A 12,954-nucleotide genomic window follows, 5' to 3' on the forward strand; every position below is an offset into this window, starting at 1 on the left:
GCACCCCCACCCTCGAAAGTGTCAGAAGTAGATCCCTTGATTCCTCTCACCCAGCCATTACTAAGAGAGGAGGAAGATCCATAGTCAGGGTGGTAGAAGAATCCACCGAGCCTAGGAATGAAGATGTGTGGTCTATAGTAGATTAGTTGCCTTGGAATGATGTACCATAGTAGTAGTGCCTTTCGTCGCTGTCCACCGGTATTGTAATCTTCCTATTGTATTTCACCTATAGTGTTGAGGTAGTCAGACCATAGGGAAGGTGAATGATGTATCAAAAATGGGAGAGTGAGAGTCTATATGTTGTACCAGTGTGAGACCGTTGGAATGTGCATTTTGTTTACTTCGTTGTGTTTATTACGTCCATCTACCCTTAAGTTTCATGAGACATGTTTAGAGTTTTCAAGGGCGATGTTAAGTGGGTTACAAGAGAAGTTACCATTCAAATGCTAGTAGACCAGCCGTGATTGGAGAACATAGGACACTATATCGACTAATTGTGGATGTCCCAGTAGAACACTTGAATCTCATTAAATCAAATCTGTTATTGGATTTGAATTCCTTGTCCCTTGTTGCAAAAGGAACCCTTGTTGCCTAAATCTTCCCTTGCAATACTCCTCTGATTTTATGGTCTATGATCCCACCGCCTTCATGGCGTGTAAATTGGTAATAGTTTCCTATTTAATAGTTTATGGTACCACAACAAAACCGAGGGCCCCTGTGGAACAGCTGCCACATGGTGACGCTGCTCGGCACGCGCTGGTATCGAGGTTGTTGACCAAGTACCTTTACCAAGTTACACCGCCATACCACTTTTGCTACAAATATTCTTCTTAAAAATATTTGGGTGTTCAAATGGGAAATCCACAACAGGTTGATGAAATAGTGTTCTCTCAATGTAAACAAGAGGATGTGGCTTTGGAGGAAGAACATATGACATGGTCTTAGTATGCATGAAAGACGGATGTGGTCAAGGAAGGGAAAGAAAAGGAAGAGTAGTAAGGAAAGTTAGCTGTGGGTAGTCAGGAGTGATTGTAAAAGCCTGAGTAGGCGTCATGTCCCAAGTCTTGTGTCAAGCTTGACCGTTGAAAGGACCTTGGATGCTGCCTAGAGGGGGGTGAATAGGCGTTTCTAAATATTAGCACCTTTAAATGCGAAAACTATTAGTAAAGGGAGTTTCCAAAATAAAAACTCCAAATTAAGAGTAATACCACCCCTCACAAGTTAGACATAGAGTATACAAGGTATAAAGAATATATCTAGAATCTACAACCCTGCAACACAAAGTTAGAACAGAGAACTAATATATTCAGCACAGACAGGAAATACCGGACATGTCGGTATACACAATTTCTGTAGAGCAGCCCCAAACTTGCTTCTTTCGATTTCTATCTTCAAACCAAACTACAGGCACCTACTAGAGATGACAATATACATAGAGACCCTACACAAGAGCTAGAGCAACACAAATATCAAATAAAATACGAATTGAAACACAATATTTGTTTTACCGAAGTTCAGACTCGTTCGAGTCCTACTCTCCATTGAGGGGGCTACGGGTGACCCAACGAAGGTTAGCCCTAGAGGGTACCACGAAGGTCACTCTAGCCAGAGTCTTTTCCAACTCCTTTTCCTCCTTCCACTAGTTGATTCTAAGGTGGCGGAATCGACCATTACAAACTTTTCGAGGCACATCACAATCTCTCAGGTGCTCTTCGACGATGCCTAACCGTCTAGGACCGAAGAGTCCAAGAGTAATAAATGCAAATCATGAGATTGACAATATACACAAGTGCTCAAGTGGTGGCTTGCTCTCTTTTTCAAATTCTCTCTTAACCCATAAATGAATTTGGCAATTGGATGAATCACTCACTAAGAGAGGGTTTGGGAGAGTTGGCAAAGCTCAAAAATGTGCTAGAGAATCAGTAGAATCAGCAGCCTCCAAAGGTGGAGGCTTGGGGGTATTTATAGTCCCCTTGGAAAAACTAGCTGTTTTATAGCCGTTGCCATACCGGACACGTCTGATAGACTTACGCTGCACCAACGGTAATTGAGTTACAGTGACATTGTGAGGCGTCGAAACTCCCGATGAATACTAGAACTCCTGACCCTCAGCACATTTGAAAACTACAAAAACTGAGTTAAAGTATGTGAGGTGTCCGAACTCTCAACGCATGCCAGAACTCTCGACCGTCGAAACTCCTAACTCACGTCAGAACTCCTGACCCTCAAGGCATTTGAAAACTAGTCGTTGACCTCTGGCCGTCCATATCGGACACATCCGGTATGACCAAGATAGTGAACTCTCCAAGTCAGTTTAAGCGTGAGACGTCGAAACTCCTGACCATTGCCGGAACAACCGACTTACGTCGAAACTCCTGATGAATCGACCCAAGAACATTAAGATTTTTATCGTGGTTGGGCATATACCGGACACGTCTGGTGCCAGACCAGCAAAAAATAAGTTAGCTCTTTTGTCTCTCAAACACTCTAAAACTCACATGGGTTGGCATGATCACTTATGAATGATTATTTATCAACTTGATCCATCCCTCTTAATAGTACGACATACGTATTAAACTCAAGATCAAATGAAAAACTAATTTATACCGCTTGAGTTGATCTCTTTTGAATTGATGTCGTCTCTTTCAATCTTCATCAAGTAAGGTTGCCAACATGTTGATATTGATCTTTACACTTGAGCATAGCCATCTTGAGCACGTGACTTGATTCCATTCATCAAACATGAATAACTCCAAATGGATCAAGTCACTTTCAACACTTTGTCCAATATAGATTTGATCCTCTACATCAATATGACCATCATAGCTTGATTAGTACCTTAACTAAATGCAAGTACTTTCTTCTTCACCCTAGCTAGGTTCTTCAGCCGCCAAGCCATCGTTTGCCCTTCACCCTTGCTTAGTACCTCGAAGCCTTTCCTTGCTATCTTCACCATCTCAAGCCATCAAGTCACATCTTGTGTTGAATCATCCATTCAGTTGTATTGTTATCTTTTTTATTTCAATTTAGCAAGCTTTAAATATGAGACCATTCCATATATGTCAGGGACCCAATACCGGGGTACCCTAGAAGGTGGAACCAATAACCGCCGAACGTGAAAAACTTCTGGACGCATAAGGGCGCTGTTTCATCCCTTGTTCGAGTGACAGGAGTTCGGTTCCACCTCGCCTGACGCCTTTGTGGGATAACTTTGCCTCGCCCGAGGGCTCAGGGTTAATCTTTGTCTCGCTCGATGCCTTTGGGACAGGCTTGGTCTCGTCCGAGGGCTGAGGGATAAACTCTGTCTCGCCCGACGCCTTTAGGGCAGGCTCGGTCTTGCTCGAGGGCTGAGGGATAGAATCCACCTCGCCCAACCCTAGAGGGGCGAGGTCGGTCTCGCCCAAGAGATAGGAATTGGTCTCCGTTTCACCCAACGGCAAGGAACAAGTCTCACCCTGCTACATATCTAAAGATTGGATTCATCTTACCTGACAACTTCTCTCCATTCCCTCAAGATGATAAGTATAGGGCAAGATAAGACATTTGGGTCAACCATGGCTCCAAGGACCATACCCTGCGCCCTGGTAGGAAAAGTACTGCCAGGGGATGACAGGATAGGTGCTTTAGACCCTTCCGGGCGCCGCAGAGCTCAAAAGTTGTACAGGTGCGTGCTCCTCGCCCTATAGAGTTGTCGGCGCCGCCTTCAGCCCTGGGACACAGAACCCGACGAAGATATATGACAACCGCTACACTCCAGAAAAGGACTTAATATCTCCACGCACGACTGAACATTCTGTCACCACGCTATGGACCCGAGGGAGCGGCACCCGCTTCCTGACCCCTCAGGTCCACCAAGTCAGAAGGCCTTGACCACGTCGTCGCTCTGGACTCCTGACCCCTTGTCCCTCCGATGAAGACTCATAGGAACTAGAAGGTGTGCGGAGCAAGGATGGGAGAGGCCAATAAGTCAAAACCACTGTACTACAGCCCACACCCTACGCAGGGCAGCATTCTATAATCAACCTGACATTCTACAGAGACATCAACAGTATTATAGGCGCTTATCTTCCTTCGTACTCATCAAAATGAAGAACGAAGCCAGGTAGACGTGAGCCACAAGACTAAGTAGCAGTATATATCCTAAACCCTCACCCTTGTAAAAGCCACCCCCTTCCTCTATAAAAGGGGATGCGCTTCCTCCATTAGAGGGACTGGACTCTTGAGACCGAACAATACGACACATAGATACACACAGTCAAGTTGTTTCGAACCTCTTGACCTCCCTTCAACCCTTCCATCAGAGACTTGGGACCAGTCCCTCTCTCGATCATTTGTACCCCTTACTACAAACCGTTCACGGTGCTAATAACACGAGCAGCAACAAACTAGACATAGGGACTTTCGGCCCGAACCAGTATAAATCTTGTGTCCTTTAGCGCACCATCCGAGCCTAACGCGCATTACTATAAATTTACTTGTCGGTGCTTGTACGAAACACCGACAGTTGGCGCGCCAGGTAGGGGAGCTTGCGCATTCCAAATCAAGCCTCAGATGGCCACCCATGCAATCACCTAGGCCCCGGGCGCACACCTGCGTTTGGGCGACCTAGATTTCATCATCACACTAGGAGAAGAGCTGGCGCTGACTCACTCAGCTGCCCCATCTCTCCCTTCCATCAACCTCAGCCGTCTTAGGCTTGAGGGCCTGCCGGGCAACTCCCTAGGAGTCCAGACACCAAGGGAGGCCTCTCACAACACCACCCTATGTCCGGAAGGGTCCTGTACAGAGCATCTCGATGGCGTTTCCGTTCAGTCTCCACAATGATGCGGCGACCGCTGGCCGCCTTCGGGCGCTACATATGGTTCAGTCACCCACGAACATCGAGTTTGTGGGGGCAATTGAGCATGATACAGAGACCCTCTACGAGCTCCTCAACGAGGAGCCAGGATCATTCTCTAGCTTGGATTCCTAGTAAGGGGAGCTACCACCCTTCCTGGGAATGCTTCATGATGCAGACCCCCGAAGGTCACGTCGAAAGCGCCTCCAGGGAAGAGGTCACCCCTACAAACAACCCCAACAGCTGATCTGGGGAAGAGATGACAGCCCCATCTCACCTAAGGATGGAGCAGCTGAGGGCCCATTAGCAAGAGATCGATGAGGCCGGGCAAGGGCTCGTCCGGGAATACGCAGACATCAATCGCGAGATTGAACACCGCAATGACGGGGGGGGGGCGCGCGGCCACGGCCCGCACCGTACATCAAAGGATCCTCACCGACGATGGGGCCCTTCCTCACTTTGCTCGAGCCTAGCCAGAACATCGCCGCAGCAACCGCCTTGCTGCATGGCCTTTCGGAAGGCCGCGACGTCCGAGGATCGCCAGCGCTCGCCGAGAAATTCGCATGTTGCTCGAGCGTGCAGCGACGCAACAGGCAGGAAAGTTTGTTGTCTCGACTGACGCTGAACCCGACACCAGCCAGCGCACGCCCTCAGTGCGTCCCACCAAGGACTGTGTCCAGTTCACCAAACACCGCCAGTCAGGCGAGCAGCCCTCTGTCGTCCCAGTACATCAACGCCTCGGCCATGGCCGCGACGTACGCAGCATCATCAACGCTCCGAGACCTGTCCATGGTGACGATGGAGAAGCAGCACGTCGTGGCTATCATCCCTGATGTGGCGGACGCTATGACATCAACAAGGACCGAAGCCCGAGCCCTAGCCTGCCAGGCCCTCAGGCCTTCAGCCGACACATCCTCAACGCTGCATTCCCCCTAAGGTATCGACCGCCTACCAACATCCCTAAATATTCTGGTGAAATAAATCTCGGGCTTTGGCTCAAAGACTATTGGCTTGCATGTCAGGCCGGTGGTGCAAGTGATGACAATTTCATTATTCACAATCTCCTGCTGTTCTTGGCCGACTCGGCGCGAGCATGGCTGGAGCACCTATCGTCCAATGATATTCAGAGTTAGGTGGATGTGATGGAGATCTTCGTGGGCAACTTCCAGGGCATGTACAAATGCCCTGGAAACCCATGGGACCTCAAAAACTGCCGCCAGAAGGCCGATGAAACCCTTCGCGGGTACATTCAGTGCTTCTCTCGACAGCGCAATGAGCTCCCTAACATCGCCAACGCTGACATGATAGGAGCCTTTCTATCTAGAACAACCTGCGAATCTCTGGTCCACAAGTTAGGACGTAGGGGCCCGCAAACTACTAAGGAACTCCTGGACATCGCCACCAGTCATGCCTCTGGAGAGGAGGCGGCCAGAGCTATCTTTGATCGCTCTGATGGAAAGATGAGGTGGGACGAGGACGCCGGCAAAGGTGCCTCCAACCGTCCCGCCAAAAAGAAAAATAAGAAGCAACGGCACGACAACTCGCTCATGGCCGCTGCCGACCGCAAAGGTGGTCGGAAGCCCACAGAAGGCACTCCGAACCACTTTGAGAAAATGCTCGAGGGGCCATGCCCAAACCACGCCTTCCTGGCCAAGCATCTATACAAGGATTGTGGCCTCATGCGCAAATACTTGGCCGGGGGCCTCAACAAAGGGGAGCAGGGGAAGGAACCTGTTCCCGTCACAGATGACGCAGAGGAGAAGGACGACGCCTTCCCAACACCGACCGACGCCCTCATGATCTTCAGAGGATCAATGGCCTACAACTCTAGACGCCGCCAGAAGGTCACGTGTCGCAAGGTCTATACTGTCGGACCAGCCACGCCAGCCTTCCTCTGGTAGTCGGAATCCGCCATAACCTTTGATCAGACCGACCATCCGGATGCTGTCCCACACCCGGGAAGGTACCCGCTTGTCGTTGATCCGATCGTCGATCCAAAGCGGCTCACCAAAGTACTGATGGATGGGGGCAGTGGCCTCAACATCATGGATGCCAAAACGCTCAACGAGATGGGCATCGACCGAACGAACCTCTGTCCCATCTGAGCACCTTTCCATGGCATCGTGCCTGGTAGGCAAGCCGTACCACTAGGGCAGATCGACCTGCCCATCACTTTTGGGGATTGGTCCAATTACCGGACTGAGACCCTCACCTTCGATGTAGTGGGGTTCTCAGAGGACTTTCCACGCCATCCTGGGGCGACCATGTTACGCGAAGTTCATGGCCATTCCCAATTATACGTACCTGAAGCTAAAGATTCTAGGCCCCCACGGGGTCATCACCATCGGCACCTCCTTCCTAGCGCACTTACGAGTGTGAGGTTGAATGCTGCAGACACGCATCCGCTAGTCATCGCCTCTGAAGAGCTCGCCACCCTCAGGGAGAAGGTCGTCGAAGAGGCACCCGATGCAAAGAAATCAACTGGGTCGTTCGAATCGGCAGAAGGCTCCAGGGAGGTCCTCTTGGATCCCTAGTAGCTCCTGAGGGCAAAAAAGTCCGTATCAGGACCGCGCTCTCCTCCGAATAGGAAAGCGCGCTCGTCGACTTCCTCCATGCGCCAACAAAGACATCTTTGCGTGGAAACCCTTGGATATGCCAGGCATCCCGAGGGAGGTCACCTGAGCATACTCTCCTAGATCCTCCTAGGCTCCAAGCCAGTGAAACAACAGCCTACACTGCTTCGATGAGGAGAAACACAGGGCCATCGGCGAGGAGATAGCCAAACTACTAGCCGCAGGATTCATTAAGGAAGTATACCACCCAGAATGGTTAGCAAATCCTGTTCTTGTCCAAAAAAGAGCGGGAAATGGAGAATGTCTGTCGATTATACTGGCCTCAACAAAGCATGTCCAAAGGATCCATTTCCTTTGCCACGAATAGACCAAATAGTCGATTCCACCTCGGGGTGTGAAAACCTCTGCTTCCTTGACGCATACTCTGGCTACCATCAAATCACGATGAAAGAGTCCGACCAGCTCACGACATCTTTTATCACCCCCTTCGGATCGTTTTGCTACGTTTCAATGCCATTCGGTCTGAAGAATGCTGGGGTAACATACCAGCACTGTATGCTCAATTGCTTCGGAGACCTCATCGGGCGAACTGTTGAGGCCTATGTCGATGACATCATAGTCAAAACCAAATGAGCTAACCACCTGGTCACTGACCTTGAGCAAACCTTTGCGAAACTCTAGGCAAACGGCATCAAACTCAATCCCGAAAAATGTGTTTTTGGGGTTCCGAGAGGCATGCTGCTCGGCTTCATCGTCTCCGAGCATGGCATCGAAGCCAACCCAGAGAAGATATCAGCCATCACAAGGATGGGCCCGATCCAAAACATAAAGGGGGTTCAGCGGATCACAGGGTGCCTCGCCGCCCTCAGCCGATTCATTTCGTGCCTTGGCGAACGAGGACTCCCCCTTTATCGACTCCTAAAGAAAGCTGACCGCTTCGAGTGGACGGTCGAGGCTCAGGAGGTGCTTGACATGGTTAAGCGATTTCTAACTAAATCGTTGGTCTTAGTTCCTCCATGCAATGGAGAATCCCTCCTACTCTATATATCAGCCACCACCCAAGTGGTTAGCTCCGCTTTAGTAGTAGAGCGAGAGGAAGAGGGGCATGCCTTCAAGGTGCAGCGCCCTGTGTATTTCATCAGCGAGGTGTTATCTGACTCCAAGACCCGCTACTCCCAAATCTAGAAACTCCTCTACGCCGTCCTCATCACCAAAAGGAAGCTATGCCACTACTTTGAGTCACACCCCATGACAGTAGTGACGTCGTTCCCCCTCGGTGAGGTCGTTCGTAACCATGACGCTATGGGAAGAACCGCAAAGTGGGCACTCGAGCTGATGGATCAGGGCATTTCCTATGCTCCTCGAATAGCAATCAAATCTTAGGTACTAGCTGACTTCATCGCGGAGTGGATCGAGGTCCAGATGCCACCAGCAGCTGTCGATCAAGAGTACTGGATAATGTACTTCGATGGATCGCTGATGAAGAAGGGCGCTAGAGCAAGACTAGTCTTTGTATCTCCCCTCGAGGTCCACATGAGGTACATGGTACGGCTCCATTTCCCCTCATCAAACAATACTGCAGAATACGAAGCGCTCATCAACGGCCTACGAATCGCCATCGAGCTGGGCATCCGATGCCTCGACGTTAGGGGTGACTCTCAGCTGGTCGTGAACCTAGGTCATGAAAGAGTCATGCTACCACGACTGCCAAGATGGAGGCATACTGTCAAGAAGTCCTGATGGCTGGAGGACAAATTCGACTGCCTCGAACTCAATCACATCCCAAGGCTGCCTCAACGAAGCAGCCGACACACTTGCGAAAGCAGCATCCGGCCAAGAGCCAATCCCAACTGGCAGTCTTTGCCAGTGATCAACACAAACCCTCGATGCGCTATGCTGGGGTCAAAACGAGTCGACGATGGCCCATCTAGTCCTGATTCTAGGGGCCAATCCTCCAACTGCTCCTCCCTGACCCCAAGGTCATGGAGCTTGAAGAGGACCCTAGCAGTGGACTCTGACCCTCCCGATGACTAGGAGAACGCCTTACCTCGACTACCTTCCTCCACTGACATACTACCGACAGACAAGACGGAAGCCCAACGGCTCGCACGATGCACCAAATCCTTCGTTCTTGTAGAGGGCGAACTCTACAAACGAAGTCACATCGGAATTTTGTAACTCTATATCCCTAGCGAATAGGGAAAACTCCTGCTAGGCGACATCCACGGTGGAGTCTGCAGTCATCATGCCGCACCAAGAACCTTGGTTGGGAATGCATTCCGACAAGGTTTCTACTGGTCCACCGCAGTAGCCGATGCCGAGCAAATTGTACGCACCTACGAAGGGTGCCAGTACTACGCTCGGCAAACACACCTCCCGGCCTAGACTCTCCAGATGATCCCCATCACGTGGCCCTTCATGGTCTAGGGGCTCGACCTGGTTGGGCCACTCAAAAAGGCACCTAGGGGCTTTACCCACCTGCTTGTCACCATAGACAAGTTTACAAAATGGATTGAAGCTCGACCAATATCCACGATCAAATCCGAGCAAGCCGTGCTATTCTTCCTCGACATCGTCCATCGCTTTGGAGTACCGAACTCCATCATTATGGACAATGGCATATAGTTCACTGGTAGGAAATTCATTCGATTCTGTGATGAACAACACAACTGGATCGATTGGGTAGCCGTCGCACACCCCCGGACAAACGGGCAGGTCGAGCGCTCAAACAGCATGCTTCTTCAAGGCCTCAAACCCAGAATTTTCAACCGATTGAACAAATTCAGCGCACGCTGGCTAGCTGAGCTCTCGGCCATGCTCTGGAGCCTAAGGACAACTCCTAGCTAGGCCACCGGCTACACACCTTTCTTCATGGTCTATGGTTCCGAGGCTGTTCTCCCAACGGACCTCGACTATGGAGCACCAAGAATCAAAGCATACGACGAACAGGGGGCTAAAGCATCTCACCAAGATGCCATGGACCAGCTAGATGAAGCCCACAACATCGCTCTCCTCCGTTCAGCTAAGTACCAGCAGGCGCTACGATGGTACCACAGCCGATGGGTGCGGGGTCGAGCCTTCAATGTTGGAGACCTCGTCCTCCATCTTGTGTAGAGCAACAAGGACCGCCACAAACTCTCCCCGCCCTAGGAAGGGCCCTACGTCATCGCGGAAGTACTTCGCCTAGGCACCTACCAGTTGAAAACCATCAACGATGATGTCTTCACCAACGCCTGGAACATCGAGCAGCTACGTCGTTTCTATCCTTAAAATAAGCTTACACTTCTTCCTTATCAGATTTTGTCATAACAAAACCCTGATCCTTAGTGACTTCCTGACCCCTGCAAATCGCTGAGGGGTCAGACCTCACTCAGGGGCTAGCATGTGATCGTAACATATGACATATGTAATACAAGTATTACGCTTGCAAAAAACCTCCTGTGTTATATTTACAAACATTCTCTAAGTTTTCCATTCGCCTCATAAACGAGTCCCAAGGGCTAAGATTTTGGGAACCAATTCTGAATACAACTGGTAGGACTGCGAGACACCCACTGCCCCAGCGGCTGCAACCTCTTTGCTCACCAGTTCAATTAGAATTAGTTCACCCACGTTCCTAGCTTCTTATGACTTAGACCATGAGAAGGGTCGAAAAGCACTAAAATCATTCCTATAGAAAGGAGAAAGATAAAAAATTGCTTGCCATAAGCAAAGGATGTAATTTTGTTCATTTTTTGCATAAATTCGTCACTTATAAAGCGATTTCATTACAAAAAGGAACAATATACTTATAAATTCAGAGGTCTATTTACTCGGGGGCTTCCCCACAAAGGTATTTCATTACAGTCTCTGCTTAGCTCTTCTACAAGTACTACTACGGTCGCCATGCCACGCTCTCCATCGGCGACGCCCGAGGCATGTACATGGGCCAGCTCGTCTACTGCGATCGCTGCGCCATGCTCTCCATCGGCGACGCCCGGGGCATGTACACGGGCCAGCTTGTCTACTGTGGTCGCCGTGCCACGCTCTCCATCGGCGATGCCCGGGGCATGTACACGGGCCAGCTCGTCTACTGCGGTCACCGTGCCACGCTCTCCATCGGTGACATCCTGATATCCCGCCGCTTCACAGGATCCTCGAAGGCGCCACCATCTACGACGCCTCTGCCAGAGCATCTGGGGACTACGCCATCATCATCAGCCGCAACCCCGACAGCAATGCCTCCGCTGGAGCGTCCGAGGACTACGCCATCGTCGTCAGCCGCAACCCCGACAACGATGCCTCTGCCGGAGCGTTCGGGGACTACGCCATCGTCGTCAGCCGCAACCTTGACAGCGACGCCACCGCTAGGGCATCTAGGGACTATGCCATCATCCCCAGCCATAACCCTGACAACGGCGTATGGGTAGGAAATGCCTCCCGCCAAAGGAGGAGCACAGCGGACGACGGCGCAGTCGATGACATACGACGCCCACCGGCGCCTCTTCTCCTTTGGCAGCAGCGACTCCTCAGCAAGGGCAGCACGCACCATCTCATCTACATTGGATAACCTCCAGCTCGACATCATGCACCAGACTCATGAGCAAATTTGTGAGTTCTCTCTCTCTCTCTCTGGCATTACTCTTTCTCACTCAGGAACTGCCGTGATGCACGGACGCATTCGGTGGAAAGGAAGAAGAAGGAGAGATAGCGGCTCAGAGGCAGAAGAGGAGGTGGGATGAGAACTCCTCTCCCCCTCCCTATTTAAAGAGGAGGCGCTTGTAGCTAAGGAAAGGCGAAAGGTTGGATGAAAAACCCACTCCCTTCCCCTCTTTAAATACGGAATCAATGCTGATTGATATCTGAGGGGACACGCCGGAATTGACGAGATGCACCCCGGTCGACGAGGCATCCCTCTTTGGTCAAACTAAGCACTACCTAGGTATGGCCCGCCACTGACCCACTCCGGACATGGCAATTAAGGCACCCACATAGGCAGACAACCCTTCACCTCCCCATGCAGGACCACGGATGATCCGATGATAGGACCTTTCGGATCTCCTAGGCCAGCCGTTCGGCCCAGAAGACACGACGAACAAACGTCCAAAGAAAGATAAGCATCTCCGCTTTCTTACTTTATGCGTTAAAATTCATTCTCGAGCTTCCGACCCCGTCAAAAAGCGGGAACACGAACATCACTCGGGGGCTACCGAGGATGTCTACCAATCTAGACATCCTCCTCACCTGACCCCCTCCATACGCTTGAAACTAAGGATGCGAAACACAGGCATAGAACTTTGAGTAAAACTGGACGAACTAGCAGACCCTACGCCTCGGTAGCTACAGTGTTTCTGTTCACCAGAAAAATTATGCTCAACACCCCTCGCGTCTCCAGCTTCGACGACTGCCTTCTCAGGAAGGGTTCGGAGGGGTCTGCCTATAGAATCTCCCCCAAAGGAGAAGCTGTCAGGTTGCCCAAGCTAATTAAATGGCTCAGGACCGCCACCAAGATACGAAAAACAAAGAATAGCGATTCTTATGCAGGTTACTCCAACCTCATCGCAA

At 50.6% G+C, this 12,954-nt stretch overlaps 1 protein-coding gene across 1 annotated transcript; it reads left to right on the forward strand.

Annotated features, from left to right (window-relative positions):
• The first annotated feature begins 11,366 nt into the window (after window positions 1-11,366).
• Window positions 11,367-11,959, forward strand: LOC136454241 (uncharacterized). The gene is made up of 2 exons (XM_066454734.1): window positions 11,367-11,461; window positions 11,542-11,959. Exons 1-2 carry the CDS (start codon window positions 11,367-11,369, stop codon window positions 11,957-11,959), a joined length of 513 nt encoding a protein of 170 aa, XP_066310831.1.
• The last annotated feature ends 995 nt before the right edge of the window (window positions 11,960-12,954 follow it).

Source organism: Miscanthus floridulus, chromosome 5 (genome assembly GCF_019320115.1).
Source record: "Miscanthus floridulus cultivar M001 chromosome 5, ASM1932011v1, whole genome shotgun sequence".
Lineage (NCBI taxonomy): Eukaryota > Viridiplantae > Streptophyta > Magnoliopsida > Poales > Poaceae > Miscanthus > Miscanthus floridulus.

What these genes read in the sequence shown, in the direction of transcription:
- LOC136454241 (XM_066454734.1), top strand. Translation starts at nt 11,367, where the DNA reads ATGCTCTCCATCGGCGACGCCCGGGGCATGTACACGGGCCAGCTTGTC. An exon ending in ATCGGCGATGCCCGGGGCAT is followed by an intron (nt 11,462 to 11,541) that starts GTACACGGGCCA and finishes GCCGCTTCACAG; the next exon opens with GATCCTCGAAGGCGCCACCA.